Source organism: Podarcis vaucheri (assembly GCF_965113315.1).
Source record: "Podarcis vaucheri genome assembly, chromosome: 14".
Classification (NCBI taxonomy): domain Eukaryota; kingdom Metazoa; phylum Chordata; class Lepidosauria; order Squamata; family Lacertidae; genus Podarcis; species Podarcis vaucheri.
Genome location: NC_138752.1, coordinates 6,129,989 through 6,155,108, shown reverse-complemented (window position 1 = coordinate 6,155,108; position 25,120 = coordinate 6,129,989). Strand labels below are relative to the sequence as shown.

The 25,120-nt window shown below is 42.7% G+C and overlaps 1 protein-coding gene across 5 annotated transcripts in view; it reads left to right on the top strand.

The window, feature by feature from the left end:
* RNF111 (ring finger protein 111) overlaps positions 1 to 24,915 on the top strand; it is a 52,941-nt gene extending 28,026 nt beyond the window's left edge. For 2 of the 5 annotated variants that reach the window (XM_082198394.1, XM_082198391.1), the window contains exons 4-14: positions 8,301 to 8,464; positions 9,075 to 9,272; positions 10,172 to 10,485; positions 11,724 to 11,973; positions 12,730 to 13,096; positions 15,661 to 15,786; positions 16,575 to 16,701; positions 19,456 to 19,548; positions 20,885 to 20,980; positions 22,030 to 22,157; positions 23,538 to 24,915. In XM_082198394.1, coding sequence (XP_082054520.1) covers positions 8,301 to 8,464; positions 9,075 to 9,272; positions 10,172 to 10,485; positions 11,724 to 11,973; positions 12,730 to 13,096; positions 15,661 to 15,786; positions 16,575 to 16,701; positions 19,456 to 19,548; positions 20,885 to 20,980; positions 22,030 to 22,157; positions 23,538 to 23,655 — 1,981 coding nt within the window. In that variant the 3' untranslated portion in view covers positions 23,656 to 24,915. The remainder of the gene's footprint in view (positions 1 to 8,300; positions 8,465 to 9,074; positions 9,273 to 10,171; positions 10,486 to 11,723; positions 11,974 to 12,729; positions 13,097 to 15,660; positions 15,787 to 16,574; positions 16,702 to 19,455; positions 19,549 to 20,884; positions 20,981 to 22,029; positions 22,158 to 23,537) is intronic. The other 3 variants (XM_082198390.1, XM_082198392.1, XM_082198393.1) reach the window with 3 other exon arrangements.
* Positions 24,916 to 25,120: the final 205 nt, after the last annotated feature.

The following is a 25,120-nucleotide window of genomic DNA, read 5'->3' as shown; positions in this document are numbered from 1 at the left end:
GCAAAAGCTCTGCTACTTCCCAGAGGTTTGCAGCCAAAAAAACTGAATTTCCTCTGTTGAATATTAGACAGAAAGTGAATGCTCAGTGATAATCTGATTCCCACTTCTGATAATCAAGATCAGGGCTTGTCAACCTGGTCCCTACCGTCCACTAGTGGGTGTTTCAGGATTCTAGGTGGGCGGTAAGGGGTTCCTCTTTCCATTGAGCACTGGTGGGCGGTAAGGAAGTTTTACCATCAAGAAAGATGCATTAGTGGGCAGTAGGTATAAAAAGGTTGACTACCCCTGATCTAGATGTTACTAGGTGAAATTCTCTCCTTTTTTCAAGGTGTCCTGAGATAGATCCTGGAGAACCATAATTGGTTGATTTTCAAAAGTTATATTTTCCACATTCCTAAGTGTTCTCCATATCTTTTTTCCTAAAATCTATGTAAATATATTATATATAATAATGTCTCTTGGAGGGGCTGAAACACATGGACGAGTTGATAGGGCTCTGTGGGCTCACTCAGTATCCCCTGGGGATAGTTCCAAGGCAGGTATTAGCAATCTAAACCACTATCTTGTCACTTTCTGCCCCTTCTACAAAGCCCCTGGTAAGATTAACCCTTTAAGTCTGTTTTAAAATCTTCCGGCTTTGATTTTATATCCATATTTTCGTGAAGCAGTTTTCAAAGCTTTTCTTCATCCTGCTCTCTCTCAGCACTCCATTGGTACCCTTTTCTGCCGCAGCTTCTGCCGTCTTAACTGGTTCGGGCGCCATGTTCTCTCTTTGCTGGCTCATTGCCCTGGCTTCTTCTTGGTGTTCCCGTGGCATGAGAAAGTTAATTATACCCCCTTATTTTTATCTCAGCATATTACTTGAATTGGGGTAAAAGTTTTCAAGTTTTCCCAGTTAATTGGCTGTTTTGAAGAGAAATTATGTACTTGAGGGCAGGAACTCTGAGTTTGGTAGCCATCTTGATTACTGGCTGACCACTCCCCCTAACTGATCTACCTAATAATAATAATAATAATAATAATAATAATAATAATTTTATTATTTATACCCCGCCCAGCCATTAACCACCTCTTCCTTGAGACACCCCTTTTCTTTCCCAACTAGTAAGATTTGCGTGGAGTCGGCGGTGCTCAACAGGTCACCACTCTTGTTCAGTGGGATGAGATGCAATGTCCAATAACTTGACAAATCAGATTTGACCAGTTTTTCTTCCCTCATGTACCTTCTCCCAGAGCCACCTCTATTTTGAGGCAGGGCAGTGTTAAACAGCCAGACTCTCTCTGTTGATACCTTGTATATAAAAGTGAGGACCATTTATATACTGTACAGATTTCTCTTCATGTTCAGTAGTGTGAATGCTGTTATGCATTCTGTTAAAGCTTTGCCTTAGAAATAGAATTTGGGAGGGGGGACTGTTTCTCTGCAGAGAACCAGCTGCTTTGCAAGGCCCAAAGTTTAATTCCTGGCATCTCTAGATAAGGCTGGAAAGGACTCCTATCTGACGCCGCCAGTCCGTTTAAATCCCACTGAGCAAGGTGGGCCAGTGGCCTAACATGGTTTACAGCAGCTGCTTATGTCGGCTACCTTTAAACTAGAACATTGCTTTCTACTGGCAAAGCAGAAGAAGTTTGTCCCTTTAGTTATTTACCTCAATATTTTGTTAATTTCGGCTGCTCTGTCTCCGGGTCTTGAGTTTCTCTAGCTGCCATCCCGGGTTCAAAACGGAGCTTTACTAAACAAGGCAGTGCATGACTTCAGGCTGAAAACACAATTTATTCGCTCTATGGTTACTCTCAAATATATTTACAGCTACCTCATAATATATCTGCCTCAACACAGGCAACCAGTTACCACACAATTCATTTAATAGGATTACTTCATAGCTTTCCAGTGTGAGTCCTTCCTGTGCCTCAGGCATAAGAAAAGTTGGTCCTGCCATTGTATAGGAATGTAAAGTAAGTCAACAAATGTGAGTTTACTTTTAATACATGGTTCCTTTTCTCTTTTCTCTCTCATTTTACTCTAGGCCTCACCATCTTCCTTGCTCCTGCTTCATTAAACCATATATTATTATTTTATTTGTGCTGCACATGAAAGCCTCTTTCCATCTAACTGCAGGAATAATCTGTAGTTGTACTAGGGAGAGATATGCAGATAGTTCTCAAGTTGTCAATTATTTTGGTCTTTCATCTTGCAGCAGTGCTTTAAAGTGTCATCCTGGATGAAACTCTGCTGATAGATGCCGTGATGCCTTGATCAAAGATAAATGAATAAACCTTCTGAATTCAGTCTCCTCAGCAAATGAGAAGAGACCCAAGCAAAGTCTTGTCTCCTCCCTTTTCAGACTCTCAAAATGTATGGATCCCTCACCCAGTGGAACTGATGGGATCTTTGCCGTTAGTTCTAACAATACGTACATTAAAAAAACAACCCAATCCCTTCCTAGTCTAAAATTATTCTGCCACCCTAAGCCCCTTCCCTCAGCATGCAGAGATTCCTGATCACAGCTGATAATACGCAGCTTATTTTGCCTATTTAAAATCATGGGATCACGTTTGTTATTAAAGGTAATATCCAGCTTATTGCCTGTCTAAAATCATGGGATCAGGTTTGTTATTAAAGATTATTTTAGCTGGAGTTTTCACCCCAGTGTTACGCCCAGCATGAGTATCACTCATTTGTCCATGGATTCATCAAGCACTGGATTCATCAAGGAGTCCGATTCCCTACTGGTTTAGTCAGTTGGAATCAGTTTTAAAGTAGGAGAGAGAAAGCAAAAGGCACTTGCATGAGTCCATGGTCAGCCTAGGCCAGAGCTTTCCAAACTGTTTGTCACAACACCAGGATGGATAAAAATCAATTATTTTTATTTTATTTTTAATTTAAATCAGATTTTTTAAAAATTAAATTGGATTTTTTAAAATTTAAATCGGATTTTTATTTTTTTATTTTTTTATTAATATTTTATTATGTTTTATCAATAAAGTAATTCAGAAAAAAGTACAAAGACAGAAAAATACAAAATCACAAAATACAAAAATACAAACATTAAACACAAAAGAAAAAAGAAACCACATAAAAACAAAACTCCCTCTTTTTAAAAAAAATTTCATCTTTAGTTCACTTATTCTCCTGACTTCCTCACACCTCCCTTTTTTGTATCCCTTTTTCAAAATTTGGTTCAGCAAATTCATATCCAAATTAACTTATCTATTATCAATCCCATCTTACATTTTACCTTGTTGCTAGAACCCCATCAGTTCATTTCAACGTCATCAGCATTCAAAAGTTTTACAATGTTTCTGTAAATAAGTTTTAAATTTCCTCCAATCTTCTTCCACGAGCTCTTCTCTTCTTCTTAAATAGGATTTTTAAAATAAAATGCTTTTGGAGGAAAAATCTTTCTAAAGATAGTTTTCTATTTGTTACATTATAGTCCAAAGTCTATTCATCAGGAAATAAGGATTTGTTTTAAGTTTTTCATGTGTGCTAAAACTCAGTCTAAGTTTATTTTTTTTTAACCGTTTAACCACATCAATTAACAAACATGGATACATATGCTATAATGTTATTGTTTCAGTTAAATAAATTGTTTAAATTGTTACTAAGGAAATGACTATTTTTCTCTTTCCAATAAAGTACAGCAGAAAAGTTGTCCAAATATAAACAGTTAACTTATTAAACCTCACCATAATTTTGTAGTTATCTGTCTATGTATTTCTGATAGTATAACCAAATCAGTAATTTTTGATATAACTGTGAAAACTACTCTGAAAATTTATTATTCAAAAAATGAAACCTTCATCTGGTTGTCAATATTAAGATTATACCAGCAAGAATGAGTCTTTCTGTGAAAAAATGATTTAAATCAATTCTCACTGACTAGTGATTTAAATTATGATTTAGATCGGTTTGATTTAAATCAAATCCACCCTGCATAACACATTAGTGTGTCGGCTGCAGTGTGTGTCATGTGAACGCTCCCCACGCTCCTCCCAGGGCCGGAAAGGGGTTAGTTTAACCTTCGGTTTGCTAGTTAAACTGAATTACTGTGTCGCGAAACGACTTATGTCTAAAAAGTGTGTCACAAACATGAAAAGTTTGGAAAGCTCTGACCTAGGCGTTGAATGAACTGAAGACTAGGAAATGCTGAAACTGCAACTTTAATGTGTACCTGCTTACTTTATTGACATTGTTGTAAAATACTGACATACGGTCATGGAAAAAAGAAAGTACACCCTCTTTGAATTCTGTGGTTTTGCATATCAGGACATAATAACAACCACCTGTTCCTTAGCAGGTCTTAAAATTAGGTAAATACAACCTCAGATGAACAACAATACATTACATATTACACCATGTCATGATTTATTTAACAAAAACAAAGTCAAAATGGAGAAGCCATGTGTGAAAAACTAAGTACACCCTTACTGTTTTCATAGGAATTAAGGGACTAAGTAGCAGACAGGTGCTGCTAAGCAAATGCCTTTGCTTAATTGATCATCAGCAAGTGTGTCCACTTCTATAAAAGCCGAAATTTTAGCAGTTTGCTGGTCTGGAGCATTCAGGTGTGTTTTAACACAATGCCAAGGAGGAAAAATGACACAATTCTCTTAGAGAAGCAATTGTTGCTGCCCATGAAACTGGGAAGTGTTATAAGGCCAATTTTAAGTCCATCATTTTACAGTGAGAAGGATTATTCAGAAGTGGAAAACATTCAAGACAGTTGCCAATCTTCGCAGGAGTGGACGTCCCAGCAAATTCACCCCAGGGGCAGACCGTGCAATGCTCAGAGAAATTGCAAAAAACCCAAAAGAGACATCTCAGGCTCTACAGGCGTCAGTTAGCATGTTAAATGTTAATGTTCATGACAGTACAATTAGAAAAAGACTGAACAAGTATGGTTTATTTGGAAGGGTTGCCAAGGAGAAAGCCTCTTCTCTCTAAGAAGAACATGGCAGCATGACTTCGGTTTGCAAGGTTGCATCTGAACAGACCACCAGACTTCTGGAACAGTGTCCTTTTGACAGATGAGTGGAGATGTTTGACCATAATGCACAGCACCATGTTTGGCAAAAACCCTACACAGCATGTCAGCACAAACACCTCATACCAACTGTCAAGCACGGTGGTGGAGGGGTGATGATTTGGGCTTGTTTTGTAGCCACAGTACCTGGAAACCTTGCAGTCATTGAGTCGACCGTGAATTACTCAGTATGCCAAAGTATTATAGAGTAAAATGTGAGGCCATCTGCCCAACAATTGAAGCTTGGGCAAAATTGGGTCATGCAACAAGACAATGATCCCAAGCACACCAGCAAAAATACAACAGAATGGCTGAAAAAGAAAAGAATCAAGGTGTTGCAATGGCCCAGTTCAACCTAATTGAAATGCTGCGGCGGGACCTTAAAAGTGCTGTGCCAGTGAACCTCAGTGAACTGAAGCAATAATGTAAAGAAGAGTGGGACAGAATTCCTCCACAACGATGTGAGAGACTAAAAGTCATACAGAAAATGTTTACTTCAAGTTATTGCTGCTAAAGGTGGTTCTACAAGCTAGTGAATCATAAGGTGTACTTAGTTTTTCACACATGCCTTCTCCATTTTTGCTTCATTTCTGTTAAATAAATCATGACACGGTGTAATATGTCATGTGCTGTTCATTTGAGGTTGTTAAACCTGCTAAAGAACAAGTGAATGTTCTTATGTCCTCATATGTTAAAAAGAAATTCAAAGAGGGTGTCTTCTTTTCCCCATGACTGTATACAGTGGTACCTTGGGTTAAGAACTTAATTCGTTCTGGAGGTCTGTTCTTAACCTGAAACTGTTCTTAACCTGAGGTACCACTTTAGCTAATGGGGCCTCCTGCTGCCGCCACATGATTTCTGTTCTCATCCTGAAGCAAAGTTCTTAACCCGAGGTACTATTTCTGGGATAGCGAAGTCTGTAACCTGAAGTACCACTGTACTTGGGATCTTTTGCAGAATGCTCTAATTTTAATTCAAAAAGTAAAGGTAACTTATGTTGGCCTCTAAGAAAAGTTGCAAATACGTAATAGGGCAATAGCCCTATTAGGCCAATCAAAATATCACAAAATAGTGTGCACGCTTTGGAATTTTCTAGCACACACCATCAGGCTAGATAGTGAGGAGAGAGGGGGGAAGGTATTTTGACTGTTGTTAAAGCCATGCAGTCTATGCCTTGTCAGAGTTATTTTGGTTTCCTGATCTTTTGGCTTCTTAATTTTCCTAATACAGATTTTGTAATTTTAATTCTGTGTTGGCAAAACTCTTGATCCAATCAAGGATGCAGTTATGAATACTCAATTTAACAGTCTAACATTACTGTTAAAATGGGTACCTATAATTTGATCTTTGATTGGATGAAGGGTAGTGAAGATGCTCTGGCAAACTTGAGATTCACATCATGCTTTTTCTGAATAGGCTACGTAGTAAAGGGTTTGAGTATTCAGTTTTGTTGCAGTGGCTTCCTATTTTTGTGTAATGAGGTTAAAATAGCATTCATATATATCAAAGGATATATAAACATAATAAAAGTATGAATTTAGATTTGAGGCTGTTGCATATAATGACACTACACTTGCTCATTAGATCTGTACATTAGTGATGTAAAAGGTAGCATTTGTGCCATTTTTTACTCTTATTGTAATGTGCATTCACACCTGCAGTTTAACAGTTAAACTAGGTCCAGTGTAAGCCTTGTCCTTTTGAATCTCTCCCACTCTGCAATTCAGTACTCTCCAAAGCTACACTGCAGTAAAAAATCTATTTACATATTCTTGGGGCAATGAGACTGGATTGTGACAGGTCATCATGGACCACTAGCCAGTATGTGGTAGACCAACCTATACCTACTTGGGGCTAGAATTTTGCAAAGATAGCCCATGTGCTATTGCACGGTATGTTCTTAAGAGAATGCATACTCAAGATTAGTTGACACAGACTAGTTAGTGCCACTATCGTTGAGAGTCTTGTGGATATAGAAAGCTGCCTTAGCTTTCTATTCAGACCGTTGATCAACAGGGCTCGTGCCAGACATTTTGGCACCTGATGAGAACCACAAAATGGTGAGCACATACACACCACTCCAGGGCCAAGAGGTTGCTGTGGCATGGGGGTGGGTTGTGGAGTGGAGGCAGATCCATCCTCCAAGGAGTGCACCTCAGCCATTGCTGCAGTGGCAGTAAGCTGTGTGCCCCTTGGAGGCCAGATCTGCTGACCCTGTGGATCCTGCCACCTGAGGCAGTTGCCTCACCATGCATCCTGGGTCAGCTGGCCCTGGCTGAGCTACCTAGCTAAGAATTGTCTCCATACTAAAGCGGTCACATGTACAGTGGTGCCCCGCAAGACGAATGCCTCGCAAGACGGAAAACTCGCTAGACGAAAGAGTTTTCCATTTTGGAGGTGCTTCGCAAAACGAATTTCCTATGGGCTTGCTTCGCAAGACGACAATGTCTTGCAAGTTCCTGCTGGTTTTTTCCCCTTCCCCCCTTTTTCTAAGCCGCTAAGCCACTTATCAGCTGATCCAATCAGCAAATAATCCGCTAAAAGCCGCTAATCCGCTAATCCGTCAATGGGTTTGCTTCGCAAGACGAAAAAACCGCTAGACGAAGAGAATCACAGAATGGATTCTTTTCGTCTTGCGAGGCACCACTGTAATGAGAAGCCAGGCTTTCTTTTTTATTATTATTAGGATTTTTTAAAATATTGTTATTGTTATTATTATTTAATTAATTTCAAACTTCAAATTTGTTACACATTTCTCTTGAGGAGCCAGACTTTCTAATGTGAACAAGTAGCATGTTGGTGTACATTGCCTAATCACTCTGGTTTCACTGTTCCCCGGCATGAGTTGGATAAACAAACCAGGCTGTCCTGACTTCCCATTATGTCCAAGCCAGGGTTTGTGACTTGTTGTGGAGCAGTAAGCCATGACCTCTGCTTCAGGTGTAACAGGTAGCCAAGGCTGTACACCAGCCAGTCATTAAGTTTGGCTTCAAACAAGAGTCTCCTCCGCCTGCCCCTGCCCCCAGACCTACCTGGGGATGCCAGGGATTGAACCTTGGACCCTAAATAGAGCACATGTTACTGAAGGTGGCCCACAATTGATCTGGAAAACAAAATACCACTTAAAACAAAACTCGGTTTTGAATTGAATTGCCGTATCTGAAGCTGTTGGGGGATTCAGATTGGAGAAGTGATCATCTTACCAGACCTGTCATGGTAAAAGAAGAAAACCTTTGTTTTGAGTTTTCAGGCATTTGTACTTTATGCTTCCAGGTCTCGATCGTCACTTGGGCATTCTCGATCCCACTGGGGCCACAGTTCAAACTCGCATGCTTCACGGCCACAGGAGCAGCGGAACCGTAGTAGAATCTCCACAGTCATTCAGCCCCTGAGACAGAATGCAGCAGAAGTAGTGGACCTCACAGTGGATGAGGATGGTAGGTTGCAGCAGTGACAGAGCCTTGACCCTCCCATCAGGCCGATTAGTGTTCTGAAAAGAAACAAGATGTGTTAGCTGGGCATTGAAACTCTTGACTTTTGGATTGCCATGTTAAAAGCTGCTTGCATCACATAAGGGAGTGCAGACATGATACTTTGTGGTCTGGCCAAGCTCAGGGCTGCCTTTCATGATGTTTCAGACTTGGGATAGTCTCTCTGGATCACTCCTATGTTTGCATACATGCATCCTCAGATGTTACTGTTGGCACCCTGAACTTTTGCAGGCCTGCCCCTCAACACAGATGCGATCAGAATAAATCAGGGGTTGCCAGCCTTTTTTCAGCCCATGGGCACATTTGACACAACAATGTGAAACTGATCCTGATATGAATAACTGTGGAACTATTGAGGTTGGTGCTGTAAATATCACTGTTACACTGGTTCTATGCACCAAAGGGTACTGTTTGGGCGCAGCCAGCCACATAGTAACCCCACATTGTCTGTCTTGTGTTTGCCCAAGATCTGTGTCAAATGAGTTCTTAGTCATAACCCACTTAAACAGGCTGCAGGAGCTTAAATTTCTTTATGTTGTTTGTCATTTTTATACAGAGCCCACTGTTGTGCCAACAACTTCATCTAGAGTGGAATCTCAGACTGCAAATTCCACGTCCGATGGCGGCCCTAGTGTCACGACCTCAGAGCAGGTCTCTGACGTAATTTCTAGCATCTCCAACAGCCAGTCCTCCTTGGCCCCAGAGCCTTTGGTTGTCCTCACCAATAGTGGGACTGCAGGGAATCCAGCAGGAGGTATGAATTTTTATTTTTTTTACTGTTCTGCAGTAGGTGAAAATGCTGGCTTACCACAAAGTTGATGTGCTTACTACTTTGAAAATGTAGTGCATGCTTTTGCTGGAGAGGCAAAGAATTTCTGGGGCCACTGTTTCCTTCCTGTGTATTTTTTTTATTGACGACATGAGAGTCTAGTACAGGGAGCTGCAGTGAATTTTTTTTATCCGAGGGTTACCCAGTTTGGGGTCAATCTGTTGTACTGGGATAGCAAATGTAGACTCCACAGGCTCTTGAGGTCAGCTTGACTGTGTTGTAATCCTAGTAGGGGAGCATGTGTTCCTGGGAATGCTGGGGTTTCTTACTGAAAACGTTGTAATAGCAAACATTTGAGTGACTACTTGTACCTAACTCACAGCGTGCAGCCCCAGGAAAGTTTGAAGCACATTCCAGGGCATCCAGTTTGTAGGGGCTGCTGGTGAGTCTCAACAATTTTCTCTGGTGCCCAGTGCAGAGTGCCTCAGAATGCCCTGTAATGCAGCTTGTGCAGAGGAATCCCACACCAGGGAGCTTGAAACCTTGGCCTAAGTCTAGCCAAAGACTGGCTACTCTTCTTGCAGTGGCTCTCTGGGTCCTCCCCATCATCTGCTACTTGCAGGTGCTGAGAATTCGAATCTAGGACCTTCTACATGCAAAACAAGAGGTGTGGAGGAGGGGAGTATCATGGAACAGGGCATGACGAACTGGTACCGTGAACAGGAGCGTTTCTCACTGCAACATTTTGTTGCAGGTCACACTGGTCTCACTTTAATAAGCAAATGACTAATCCAGTTGTACACCCTGCAGAGTTTTCAGGTTTGGCTTTTACTGTACCTGTGTTACCAGCTGAGCTCACATGTTTCTTTCACCCCCAATTTAAGATGACTCAAGAGGAAATACCTCAAGTACAACACTGGAATCTGGCCCTCCTGCAATGCCAAGGCTGCCGTCATGCTGCCCCCAGCATTCTCCATGCGGCGGCTCCTCGCAGAACCACCACATCCTGGGGCACCCTCACGCCAGCTGTTTCCAACAGCACAGCCATCATTTCCACCATCACCACCACCACAACCCCCACGCAAGCGTCCCTCTCTCACCATCGTTCAGCGAATCCAGCTGCCCTGTTGAAAGGCCTCCCCCAGTGCCGGCACCTGCAGGATCAAGTAGCAGTTCTGGCACCACGTACCATGAGCAGGCAGGTTTGGTTGAGAATGCTTCACTGTGGTGATGGTGAAGAGTTACGGATAATAGTTTCTCCATGTGCTGTACAGAGTGCTTTTGCTAGGGTACTAGGCCGCTAGCCTCAACTGTCAGAAGCAGTATGCCTCTGAATAGCAGTTGCTGGGAATCACAATTGAAGAGAGCGTTGCTGCGCTGATGTTCTGCTTGTGTGCTTCTTGCAGGCACCTGGGAGGCCACTGTGAGAACTGGGTTCTGGACTAGTTGGGCCTTTGGCCTGAGCTAGTGGGCAGGCTTTTCTGATGTTCTGACATACTAATGCACTACATGCTGCCTCAGGGCTGCTACTCGGCATCCTCTGCAGGTCTCAAGGCAAGGAAAGGTCTATATGAGGGCAGACATTCTCTCAGATATTTGGGCCCCAGGCTTTAAATGTACAGTGGTGCCTCGCAAGACGAAATTAATCCGTTCCGCGAGTCTCTTCGTCTTGTGGTTTTTCCGTCTTGCGAAGCATGGCTATTAGCGGCTTAGCAGCTATTAGCGGCTTTAAGAAAAAGGAAACAAACTCGCAAGACGAAACGTCTTGCGAAGCAAACCCATAGGGAAATTTGTCTTGCGGAACGACTCAAAAAACGGAAAACCCTTTCGTCTAGTGAGTTTTTCGTCTTGCGAGGCATTCGTCTTGCGGGGCACCACTGTAAATGTATGCAGTCAACCTGTTACCCCTAAAACATCCGGAGGGCAATGGCTGGTGGAGATGAAAGTGGGATTAGGGAGAGTTTGGAGTTAGGGTATCTGGCTAGGGAAACTCTGATTTCCCCCATGCCTCTTGCTGCTGGCAGGCCTCAGTCATGGCTTTTCCCAAGCACTACTTGTGTGCCCTGACTTGAACTGGAATGTTGGCCAATATAGCCCTTGGTTGGACCCAAGGAGGAACTTCTTATATCTGAAGCCTAAAGTAGCTCTTTGGGTTCCTCTCTTTGTGGAGATCAAATGGGTTTCCTTATATCTGCTGACTAGCAGGTTTACAAGGAAGATGACAATTTCATGGTGAAATACTAGTTGCTGCCCTCTTGTTAAATTTACCAATGGCAAACGTTAATCATACCACTCAGAGACAAAAGCTTATTTAGTCTTTTGCTAATGGACAGCATTGTGCATATGTGTTTTTGTGTGACTTGTCCTATAGCAGCCTTTTCATCACAGTTCCACAAATATTCAAATAATCTTTTGTTTTGCTCTCCCTCCTTGCAGCAGGCACTCCCAGTGGACTTAAGCAACAATGGCATAAGGAACCACGGAAGCAGCTCTTTCCACGGAGCATCAGCCTTTGACCCCTGCTGTCCAGGAGCCTCTTCCCGAACCGCCGTATACGGGCACCAGGCGGGTGCTACTCCCAGCCAGCCCATTGCCATAGATGGATACAGTGCGAACATGGTTGCCCAGCCCCAGCCCCAGCCACCACCCCAGGCTTCTCTGGCATCCTGCCGGCATTATATGTCATGTAAGAATGACTGCAGTCTGTGTATGTGTGGGGCAGGGGAGGCCCCCCAAGGATGCCCTGCTTCATATTGGCAGCTGGCAGGGTCTCTGCAAAGTGGTGCAGTTGGCAGGATGCTCACCCTACTTGAGTGTCCAGAGGAGGGCAACCCAAATGGTCAAAGGCCTGGAAACGATGCCTTATGAGGAACGGCTAAGGGAGCTGGGCATGTTTAGCCTGGAGAAGAGGAGGTTAAGGGGTGATATGATAGCCATGTTCAAATATATAAAAGGATGTCATATAGAAGAGGGAGAAAGGTTGTTTTCTGCTGCTCCAGAGTAGCGGACACGGAGCAATGGATCCAAACTACAAGAAAGAAGATTCCACCTAAACATTAGGAAGAACTTCCTGACAGTAAGAGCTGTTCGACAGTGGAATTTGCTGCCAAGGAGTGTGGTGGAGTCTCCTACTTTGGAGGTCTTTAAGCAGAGGCTTGACAACCATATGTCAGGAGTGCTCTGATGATGTTTCTTGCTTGGCAGAGGGTTGGACTCAATGGCCCTTGTGGTCTCTTCCAACTCTATGATTCTATGATTCTATTCTATGATTCTATGAGTGGTGCTGCCTTCCCTTGTGGCAGGGTAAAGCGAAGCGTCTGCCATGGGCATCTGATTTTTTTGTTTGGGGGGTGGGTGCTGTCAAGAGCAGCAGATGATCTTAGTTTAGCAGACAGTTGTAATAAACTAACCGGGTTTGTTGCTCTCTGCTACCCCTTTTCAGATGCCTCTTTGACTCGGCCGCTTCATCATCAAGCTGCTGCATGTCCCCATTCCCATGGAAACCCCCCTCCCCCTGTCCCCCCTCAGCCGCCACAACCCACTTCGCAAGTGGACTATGTCATCCCTCACCCCGTCCACCCCTTCCACCCTTCCATATCCTCGCATGCCTCTTCCCACCCTGTCCCGCCTCCGCCGCCCCCACACCCATTGGCCAACGCTGCTGCCCCAATCCCACAGCCCCTCCCAGCCACCCACCAGTCTATTTCCCATCACATCCCTGCTACGGCATCTCCGGCCCAGAGGCTGCACCCTCACGAGGTGATCCAGAGGATGGAGGTCCAAAGGAGAAGAATGATGCAGCATCCAACGTAAGTCAAGCTTTAGCCTGGAGGAGGAACAGGCAGAGGGTGAATAGTGGCATGGAAGAGTGTCAGCTTCCCACCAGATGCTTGGGACTGCAGCAGCTCTCATCAGCTGTGCTGGTTAGGGGCTGAGAGCAGGGAAAGCTTGAGCCCTCCAGATTTTACTGAGCTACAACTCACATCATCCTTGGTCATTGGCTATGCTTGCTGGGGCTGATTGGATTTGTAGTTCAGCAACATCTGGCAGGCCAAAGATTTCCCACGCTGTCGTCCAAAGCTTCTGGGGGGCACCAGGTTGAGGAAGACTGTTCATCCACTTAGTTGCAATTGCCAAGAGGCAACTAAGGAGCTATAAGTCTGCCTCTGAACAGCAGCTGAAAGTAAACTAGTTACCTTTTTCTTTTAATGCCACCTTTCTTCCTATGATCTCAGGTTGGTAGACCTGCTTCTCTCCCCACCCATTTTTCCCTCACAACAATCTGAAAGAGACTGTGCAGCTAGTGGTTGATTGGCCCAGGGTCATCCAGTGAGATTTATGGCTGAGCTGCAAGTTGGACCATTGTCTCCTCAACCTTGTTGTTGTTTAGTCGTGTCCGACTCTTCGTGACCCCCTGGACCAGAGCACGCCAGGCACTTCTGTCCTCCACTGCCTCCCTCAGTTTGGTCAGACTCATGTTTGTAGCTTCGAGAACACTGTCCAACCATCTCGTCCTCTGTCATCCCCTTCTCCTTGTGCCCTCCATCTTTCCCAACATCAGGGTCTTTTCCAGGGAGTCTTCTCTTCTCATGAGGTGGCCAAAGTATTGGAGCCGCAGCTTCAGGATCTGTCCTTCCAGGGAGCACTCAGGGCTGATTTCCTTAAGAATGGATGCGTTTGATCTTCTTGCAGTCCACGGGACTCTCAAGAGTCTCCTCCAGCACCATAATTCAAAAGCATCAATTCTTCGGTGATCAGCCTTAGGCCAGTGCTATAATCAGGACTCTACACTGACTCTTAGGAAACTCAGAAGAAAGGATTGGGGGGTGGGAGGTTAACTGGTATTTGCGGTGATGTAAGGAAGGTCTAAAAAACTGCCCCATCCTTCTCCTTCTCCCTGGGCTTTAATTTGAGCAGAAAGCTAAAGACATGAATGGATGTAAATAGTTGACTCACTTCTACTTGGGAGCAAATCTCATTAAGAACAGGAACCTATCATCTGCACTCAAATGTTTAGCTGTAATGGAACTGCTATTAATTGAAATGTCAGCCTCTGTCATTTTGAATAATTACATCACAGCAACTCCATCCAGTTTCTGGATTTTAAAAAGGAATGCTAATTGAGATAGGGCTTTTCACTTGATATTCATTAAAGAGCTTGAGTAACTGAGGCTTAGTTATTAGGAAATGGGAAATAGGCAAAGGCCACCTCAAGTCTAGAAGTTCAATACATCTGTGAATCATTTTAGAAATATGCCATTTTTATATAGTACTTAAAATATCCTGTGTCAAGCATGTACAGTGGTACCTCGGGTTACATACACTTCAGGTTACATACGCTTCAGGTTACAGACTCCGCTAACCCAGAAATAGTACCTCGGGTTAAGAACTTTGCTTCAGGATGAGAACAGAAATTGTGCTCCGGTGGCACAGCGGCAGTGGGAGGCCCCATTAGCTAAAGTGGTGCTTCAAAGGCCTGGAAACGATGCCTTATGAGGAACGGCTAAGGGAGCTGGGCATGTTTAGCCTGGAGAAGAGGAGGTTGAGGGGTGATATGATAGCCATGTTCAAATATATAAAAGGATGTCACATGGAGGAGGGAGAAAGGTTGTTTTCTGCTGCTCCGGAGAAGCGGACACGGAGCAATGGATCCAAACTACAAGAAAGAAGATTCCACCTAAACATTAGGAAGAACTTCCTGACAGTGAGAGCTGTTCGACAGTGGAATTTGCTGCCAAGGAGTGTGGTGGAGTCTCCTACTTTGGAGGTCTTTAAGCAGAGGCTTGACAACCATATGTCAGGAGTGCTCTGATGGTGTTTCCTGCTTGGCAGGGGGTTGGACTCGATGGCCCTTGTGGTCTCTTCCAACTCTATGATTCTATGATTCTATGATTCTAGGTTAAGAACAGACCTCCAGAACGAATTAAGTACTTAACCCGAGGTACCACTGTATATAGCCTTTCCCACATTTATTCATTCATTCATTCATACTATTATATATCACTGTATAATAAAATATATCTCAGCGGTTTACAACAATATAAACATAAAGCCAGACAATAAAATTATAGAAAGTTAAAAACTTGTTAAAAGGGGGGGGGATAACCAAGCATCAAAGGACTATTTGTCCACAAGCATCAACCCCCCCCCCACTAGCCATGTACTTTTCAGTGAGGAATCTTCCCCCCTCGCATTCACCAGATTGAACTTTGGTTGAGACAGGGTGGGGAGGTTGTGAATGAAGCAGGCTGCTCAGAAATGGAAGCTGAGAAACCTGTCACCCTTAGGCTGTAGTGTGAGGTAAGATACAAAGGAGAAAAGCTTTGCATTCCTAAGGTTTCAATACTCCTGCTTTCCCTCCCCCCCCCCCCAGGAGAGCACATGAACGACCACCGCCACATCCTCACCGGATGCATCCCAACTATGGCCATGGACATCACATTCATGTACCACAGACAATGTCTTCCCACCCACGTCAAGCACCAGAGAGATCTGCCTGGTTAGTAAGCTCTTACCTTCTCTTTATTTACATCAGCAAAACATGGCATAGCAACCTTTGCTTTTAGAAGTTACAGCAAAGCATCCCTTGTTCATCATACTTGCAAAGACAACTGATCAAGAATAAATTCTTAGTTTACTGTAGATCAGTTCTTTTTGTAAAGGCTGCAAATGCTTCTTTGAGTTGTTTTTTAGTTCTCCCTTAAATAGGCTTAGTTTTTAATCTATTGCATCTGTGTCCTATTTTTTCTCAAAGCAACTGTGAGAGATTTCTCATTTTATCCTCACAAGTGTGAACCGGTCTTGTGCTACAAATTTTGTTTTTGTTTTATTGTTTTTGTCTGTGCAGGGGTTATATTGCATTCCACGATGGTTGTTTGGTAAATTAGTAATTGTATTTTATGAGTAGGCATATTGCATATTGCAGCCTTTCTCAGCCCCTCCACGTGCTTTGGACAACAGCTTCCAACAGCACCAAGTAGGGAAAGGCTGGTATGTTTCATTTTACGTTTTATGAAAGCCTCCTTGAGAAGGCTTTGCTTTAGAAAGCATCTAACAAACCTGAATGAAAACAGGCATTTTGATCTGGGCCTAGAAATAAACAGATAATCAACACCGAACTCTTACTTCCAATGTTTATGTACAGTATCTCCAAAAAAGTGCATGAGTCAAGGTTATTGCTGCTGTGAAATAATTTCACTCCCTGAATAAGGAAGGTGTTGCTGCCTTCACTGCCTAGAAGACGGGAACTAGCCTGACTAAAAGTGAACTCTCTCCTTCCCCCAATAGGGAGCTGGGAATCGAAGCAGGAGTGACTGCAGCTACCTACCCCCCAGGCCCGCTGCATCCTCACTTGGCTCACTACCACGCACCTCCTCGACTTCACCACTTGCAAATAGGTGCTCTTCCTTTAATGGTAAGGAGAACAGCTCTGAAGCCACTGCCAGTATTTGACATGTGCTGCTGCACAACAGCCACTGGGCGCAGCTCCTCCCTTCTGAAAAGAGTGAGGATTGTGTCACAGAGTCCATGGCAGGTTGTCCCTGCTTCCATTTCATTTGAAATTTTGTTCTTGGGAACATTGACATATACAAATATTTTTGTGAAAAAAGAAAAAGGTGGGCTTCCTAACCCAGGGCTGGGAAACCTGTTGTTCTCCGTATGTTGTTGGACTCCCAACTCCTGTCAACCCCAGCCAGCATGGGATGGTAGGAGTTCTAGTCCCGCAGCATCTGTTCTGCATCTCTGTCCTAACTGGCAGGGACTTGTATTGGGTTTAATTCGCCCACATTTCTCACTTGGAAATCAGAATATAACCCAAATTAAATTAGCCAGTAGTACATTGACACTCTGCATCTGATTTTGTTGTTGCTGTTGCTTAGTTTATAACTCACTTTGCAAGGCTAAGTTACAGCACTCCTTGATTAACTGGAAAGTGCTAAGAGGATTATCTTCTAGTTACTTTTGCTACTGTTTAATTTCACATTTGATGTGGTTGGTGGAAGTAGTCTTGAATTCTAGCACCCCCTCTATTTTAATACAAATATTGGGGTTTGAGATTACAGGAAGGGCATATTGGAAGCAAGGATGGTTATTTGCTGCTGGTCTGCACGCATGAAGTTTTTATGTGCAATTTGGCAGAATCTGAGATTGATCACAGAGTCCAGAATAAAAAGACAGCTTATGCGAAAGGAAGAGACCACTTTTGATGAATTCTGGCAGTTCTTGCCTAGCTTTGTACCTGAATAACTTTTTCCAGGGGCATTACTTGACTGCTTAGGCTCCTGAATTAGAAAGGAAAATTTTGCTTGTAGTACCACAATCCACGTTCCGCGATTCTGGTTCACAAGATGACACATGTCGCTGGCTTTTCTTCTTCATGTGCTAGATGAAATGCTAGTTAACATGATTAGCACCTGGATTGTCAGGTTCTCTTACAACAGGAGCTTACGGCCCCATGTTGTTGGACTCCCAACATCCCTCAACCCAGCTAGCATGACCAGTGGTCAGGGATGATGGGAGTTGTAATGTAGTAACATCTAGGGGGCCACAGGTTCTTCATCCCGGTTGACAGAGAATGTCGTGAATGTCGTACAGCACTTAGCGTAACTGTGCAAGTGGCTTATGCATCACTATCTTTGACCCTGTGCAGCTTGTCAATGTCAGAGACTACCACTTACCTAAACGTCTTACCTAAACGAAATCGAAAAGCAAAAGAGGTGCGATCAGATGACGGTTGACAAAGGAATTAAAGCTTTTATTTGTGCCTTTCTTACAAAGTCCTGAAGGATGGTCTGTGTAAGTAGAGTTGCACCGGTTATGGCTGGTCTCCAGGAAATTTCTGGATTTGTGAGTTGATGGCTTTCTTTACTATGCATAAGAGTAGACTAGAAATGCTCTAGTTAGTCAGCCAGGTGGGAAGGCGTCATTTCTGCTAACGTTAGTTCCAGGTCATTGGAAGGACAGAAAATCATCCTCATTGAGCGTTTATTGTTTTAAAGATTTAGTCCCTGCTTTTCTATCCAGTGACCTCTATTGCATCTTAATTCAAGAATTAAAGCATCTGAGGAACTGGGGTTTGCTTGAACTTGTGAGGAAGTGCAGAATGTGGAATCCATCTGATAGGCATCTAGCTGTGGTGAAAACTTTCTGAACCTCCAGTTCTTTTGACTACTTCCTTGTTTTAGGCATGAAGGGATACTGGAATGTCCATTGTTTCATTTTTGCTTTGCTTGGTGGGATGACTTTAACTCGAGATCTCTGTGGCCTTTTAGGGGACAAGATATTCTGGACCCCAATGCCAGCAATGCTGCAAAAGCAGCCTTCACCATCAGCAGCCTGCTGCCGCTCAATATGTTTTGGACTATATCTTTTATCAGCCCAGCCAGTATGCCCAAAACATCTGGAAAGTACCAGGCTGGTGAATACTGCTCCCCAAATATTAGGCCAGCATTCTTGGAAGTGGGGTTGCTTGCTGCATTCTTACTGACTTTACAGTGCGCATTGGGATTTCTCTGTTGAAGGGACTTGCTGTGTTCCCTTTGGGGTTTGTTTTTTGTTCTCATCTTTCCATAAAAAAGTGTTGGAATTTCTAACGTGTGTGTGTGTGTGTGTAGGTTCTGAAATAACATGGTGAGGTTGCGTATGTGGAGGCACGCACCAACAGTCAATTCAAACTGCAGTTTATTCTAAGTGTTGTATCATTGTTGGACGGAGTCCCTACCCTTTTAAGACCATAAGGTATATGCCTGGTTGACTTATATGCGAACAATGCATGAAGCTGGCTAGCTAAGAAGGAACCACTTTGACTTGTTCTTAGATAATTTTCAAGCTTTGTTATAGTAACCATCATCATGTTAGATTTCATGTCTACTATGTTTGAGGCACATAATTTGCAAAAATGTTTCTGAAATATTCACACCTTAAGCCTTGGTTGGGTGAGAACAAGTCATCCTCTGGACCAGGTTCAGAATAGTTTCCTTCTTTGAAAGAGTTTGTTTCTAGGAGCCCTTGCAGAAAGAGAAAGGATGGCAGGGTCACCATCTTCCAGGATTCTGTCAATTGCTGATGAGAATCAAAGCAGCAGGGTTCTGTATTTTTGCAACATGGACAGTAAAATACTCGAAACTGTTCTGCAATTAGATTTAACTCCATTCTGCTATTTGAATAGGTTCCTGACATGGCGGGCTACCCTCACATTCGTTACATTTCATCGGGATTGGATGGAACTTCATTCAGAGGCCCTTTCAGGGGCAATTTTGAGGTTTGTAATAGAATAAACCTGGCTATGTGGCAGGATTTTTGCTTGAGGGAACACGGGGGAGGGGTACATTGCAGAGTTAAATGTAAACTAATCTGGCTTTAGATTATATATTTTTAATGACCTCTGGCCTTTTAATTATGCCTTGGGAACAAGGCTGGTGTTTAAAAAGCATAGAATACTTTTTATTATTATTATGCAGCAGTAGGTGGCAGTTAATGGACTATGTACTGCAATAAATGTTTATGTTGAGAGGATGCAGTACTGCTAGAGGTGGCTGGCTGAAGGGGAGGACAGTTGGCATTAAACTGTCAATCCTCTTGCTTAAGTGAAGCAGGGCCACATTTGCAGCTGAGGTTTGTTATGCACATCGGAGAAATTAAGACATCGGATGCAGAGAGTTAATGAACTCTTAATGTTCTAGTTCAGTCTTTCCCAGCCTCGTGCCCTCTGGATGTTGTGGGCTACAACTCCCATCAGCCCCCGCTAGCACGGCTGTATGATTCTGGGGCTGATGGGAGTTGCAGTCCAAAACATCCTGTGGGCGCCAGGTTGGGGGAGACTGTTCTAGTACATTGGAAACATGTTCAGGAAGTGCTTTCAATTTAAGTTGTGTTCTTGGGGCAAAAAACGGATTACTGTGTTTCAGCCAAAAGCCTTGGTGCTCTTCTTGTTGTAGAATCAGGAAGTGCAGCCTTTTCAGTGCATTTTATTATCATCCTACCATCATTATTAAACATGCAACAAACCGTCCTGTGCATAAGCACAAGAGTAAAGCTGAATGCTCACCAGCTAGCTGAGCTGACATTATTTGAACCAACTAGGTATCTTCCAAAAGCCTGTGGAGCCCTGACAAGGGGATTGAGGGGGTCTGTTTCATGAAGATTATTTGCAGACCTTGGATTGCAGAGTCTTAAGGCAATGATGGGGAACCTGTGCCCTCCACAGATATTGCTGGACTACAACTCCCAGCATACCTGACCATTGGCCATGCTGGCTGGGGCTGAGAGGAGCTGGAGTCCAACAAGATCTGGAGAGTTACAGGTTCCCTATCCATGTAGGGACTCAAGAACCCCCTTAAGCACTAAACCACCTCATGCTGAGCCTCTTTATGACATCAGAGCAGGTAAGCCATTCACAGCAAGAGGGGCTGATGATTGACAGGAGCCCTGTGGTATTAGAGGAGATCAGAAATAGAAAACTGCTTACATACTACTTTTCAAATAACATGCATGTAAATTAAGTAGTTGAGACAACTGTTTTGCCATTTGAAGAATGAATAAATGATTAAGTGAGAGGACCAAGATATTGAATTCTCTCGGTTCCTCCTTGATTCCAGGAATTAATTCATCTGGAAGAACGTTTAGGAAATGTGAATCGTGGAGCTTCGCAAGGGACAATTGAAAGGTGCACATATCCACACAAATACAAAAAGGTGAGCATGTCTTAAGGGCTGTTTCAGGGCCATGGGGAGGGGTGGGAATACATTTTGGACAACTAAACTTGCAAATATTACTTCCACAAATTCTTACTTACCTATCTGTAAATAATAGAAAATAGAACACACACCCCTTTAAGAATGTACTCCCCAGATCGTGACTAGATTGCTCTTTTATAGAAAGTGACAAATGACATGTTTTGTAAGTGTAGCTGGCCTAGGACTGCTACTGGATGCTTCTCCTTAAGGAGCTGAAAATGTAGTTCTTACTCAGTTCTGGAGCCTTACATTGTTTTATCTTTTAAAAGTTCAGAATTGTTAATAAATAGGTGAGAGGGACAAGTTCCATCAAATGTCAACACATACAAACTAGCATGTCAGGAGAGTCCAACCTTTCCTTTCCCCTGATGTGTTCTTTGTATTTGTAGGGGCATTTGATCACCCAAAAGGTAGAGCCACAAAAACAGGCATGTAATACAAGTCTGCTGATAGTGTAGCACGCAAAAGTGATTTGTAGTAATTTCAATATCAGCAATCCTATCAGTGGAGTTTTAGTTTTTTTATAGTGCTGAAATTGAGTTGGGGAATAAGAGTTGCCTAAAGCCACCAACATCAGCTGACCTGAAATCTGAGCTTTTCAGCCCAATTATCAGGCCTGCCTATTGCACTACATGAGTTTGTGCCAGCTTGTTGCACTATTTTTCCAATGCATATTTTAGGATTGGAGCCCCATACTTCATCATCACTATTGGTTTAGTTTTCTAATGTAATGTTGTCCAGGACTGATTTCCCTTTAATTTTAGATTCTTTAGCTTTCTTAACTTGTTAAGGTTGTTGCAAATGTCTGTGCCAATTTAATCACTGAAGTTTAATATGTTGTTAAAATGACTGTGGGGAGGCTAGAAATGGATGGGTTGCTTAGCCTGCTTGTTGCATTTTGTTAAAACCTTCATGTGTGTACTTCCAATGCAGTCATAACAGAACTGATAAATGTGCATAAAACAGATCTTACTCAGTTTGCCAATAATGTCATCTCTGCTAATAAGGTAACAACTGATTGGTTCTCACAGAGGAAACTGCACTGCAAACAAGATGGGGAGGAAGGAACTGAGGAAGATACAGAGGAAAAATGTACCATTTGTTTATCTATATTAGAGGAAGGTGAAGATGTCAGGTAAATAACTAAAAAAAAAACAACAAAAAACCCAAGCCAGGACCAAATCCCTGGCGTTCTAAAAACCATTTTAGAAATGTTATATTTCTCAAAATTGAGGGTTACTAGATGCATTTGGAAATTCAGTCTGTTCCAGTCCCAGTTAGTTGTCATCAGTACACTGGAAGTGCCATAATGAACTGTCATCAGAAAATACTGTTAACAGGCTTTTTAGAGTCATCAGTTAACAGGACTGTATTGTATTGCCCTTTTGACATTTATAGAGCCCAAGGTGAAAAAACTGAAATATTTATAATGTTTCAATAAGAAGGAACATATCATCAAAACATACTTAAAACAGAAAAATAACATTTAACACAATAGTAGTCCCAAAAATGAGAAAAGGCTGAGTTTCATGTAGCCACCTTCACACTGAGTGTTGTTGAAAAGCTCTTCCTTGCTGTAGTGCTTCACCTGGAATCATAAATGTTTAAACACTTCTTAAACATGATGTGGACAGGCCATAACTCAGTGGTAGAGCACCTGCTTTGCAAAAGGTCCCAGGTGGTAAAGCTGGAAGAGACCCCTGCCTGAAACCCTGGAGAGCTGCTGCCAGACAGTGTAGGCAATACTGAGCTAGACGGACCAGTGGTTTGACTTGGTTTAAGGCAACTTCCTTTGTGCTTTTCCCATGCTTGGAAGCCAATGCATGCCTGCACTGCCGCTGCCAGGATTATGTCAGAACTAGGGTGCGTGCACTGCATGTGATTAGAGCAGTGTTTAGTAGGAAGGAGTGGGCATGGCTCACCCATGCCTTTGACCATCTTCAAGACTGCATACTTCTGCTATTGATAAAAAGAAAATCCCTTACATCCCCTTTTGTCAGTGACAGTCTTTCCTTGCCATAGACAGTGTCAACTCTTCTGCAATGACAGACCTTAGGACAAGCTCTGCTGTACTGTTCCAGTTCAGCATCTTGAACCATCTAATTTAGTGTGTTTGGGGTGCTAGTGTTATTGTGGCTGTGTGCTTTTAGTACACCCTCAGATCACCATATAATACCCAGGGAATTGCAAACCTTTTGGGGAAAAAAGTTCTGACTTTCATGGTTGCAGAGAGAAGCTTGCAAGGCCAAGTAGAGACTCAGAAAGAAACTAGATGGTGCACTAAGGATCCTTTTACAAAATATAGGTGCCCTATGATTCAAGGCCCATCATGTTGGAAAGAAATGCCACAGCCTTGCTGACAGTCAGATCTCCTAATCAGTATGTTAAAATGTGATATAAAATAAAGTAGGGTTGTTGTTTTTGACGGAGGACCTTTTTTATGATATATGTTTTCAGGTAGCCATTCTTGCCTGTAAAGTGCTGACCGCTCTCCTTCCATTTTTCTTGTTCATAGGCGTCTTCCATGTATGCATCTCTTCCATCAAGTGTGCGTAGATCAGTGGTTGATCACAAACAAGAAGTGCCCCATTTGCAGAGTGGACATTGAGGCTCAGCTGCCAAGCGAAAGTTGACACCCTTTTGCCTAAAACCTCTTGCTCTCCTCCTTCACGCTCATCCTTCCTGGTACTGCAGTCAACCAAAGATGGCATGACTTACCTGTGCAGATGTTGGAAGCATTTGAACCTGCTAGAGTGCTGTTTGTCTGCTCTATGGTATACCTAATGCTAAACCTACAGTTCAGTGTATTTATAAAGCTTTTCTTTTGTTTGTTTAGACCGTACAGTTTTCCCTACTCTTAACACATTTTCCTGTACATTTTGCATGGTTCCTTGTATTGCATTTCTTTGCACATGTTATGGGCTTAGTGACCTCTCCAAACTTGCAGGCAAGATTATCTGCTTTAGAAAATAGAATTGTGTGGTTTTTTTGTTTTGGTTTTTTTTTTACATAGAGTCAGGCTTATTCAGAGTATGATTTCACTCAATACTAACCTCAGAGTCCTTAATTTAATCATGTATTTTAGTTCTAAATGTATAAAGATCAAAAAGGATATTATTGTGTTTTTAAGACATTCCTTAATTAGGGGAAAAAGCTGCTGTATACTTGTGTTGGGGAGAGACGCCAAGCACTTCTCCTGCACAAGCCTCCTGAAAGTGAATGGGAGCCTTGTGAGAGCTCTGCAGGCGCTGTTCGTTCCAAGTTGCACCATCCATAATCAATAACTGGGAACATAACCTTCAGATCCTTTGATTTCAAATGGCATAACCCATTATTGGATCATCCTTTTCAGATCAAATGTTCATGTTCTTAAACCTTCAGCACAATGCAGATATATTTGAATGTCAATATTAAAAACATTTAGACTGCTGTCCGATTGTATGTACCATTTTCTTATGTCTAGCAATTTGAATTTCTCTAACGTAATATTTTGCTGCTGTGAAACAGCTCTAATGAACACTAAATATTTGATTTCAACTAGCTGGGTTGTAGATATATGCAGATTGAATAAAATAAGTTTGCAGGAAAACAGGGGGGAAAGACAGGCTGTTTTTATTTGTTTGTTTGCTCCTCAGTCTTAATGCTAAATTCATCTAAAGATCTGCACAAGCTGGTTTTGTAAAAAAAAAAACAAAAAAAAAATACAAAAATTGGGGTTGGGGGTTGGGGTAACAGCCACAAAGATTAAACCAAGACTTTGAATTTAACTTCCTAAGGCAAATATCCATGACTTCATAGAACTTTGAAAGGTCCCTTGCCCTGTCATGGGAACTGGGTGGTGTTTTTTTTTTTTTTTAATTTAGTTTTACAGTTAATAAAGTTAGCTGAATCCACCTGTCTCCTGTGTTGTTTCTAAGGCTCAATTTGCATAATTTGGGGAGTGGGTTAGGAATCAGACTGTTAATGCTGTTGCTAGCTTTGTACTGGCTGCCCTAAGATCAGTCAGCCCCCCCAGGTACAATGGATGAATGACATAATTCCCATTGTGCCTGACCACCGGCCATGATGGCTGGGCCTGAGGGGAGTTGGAGTCCAATA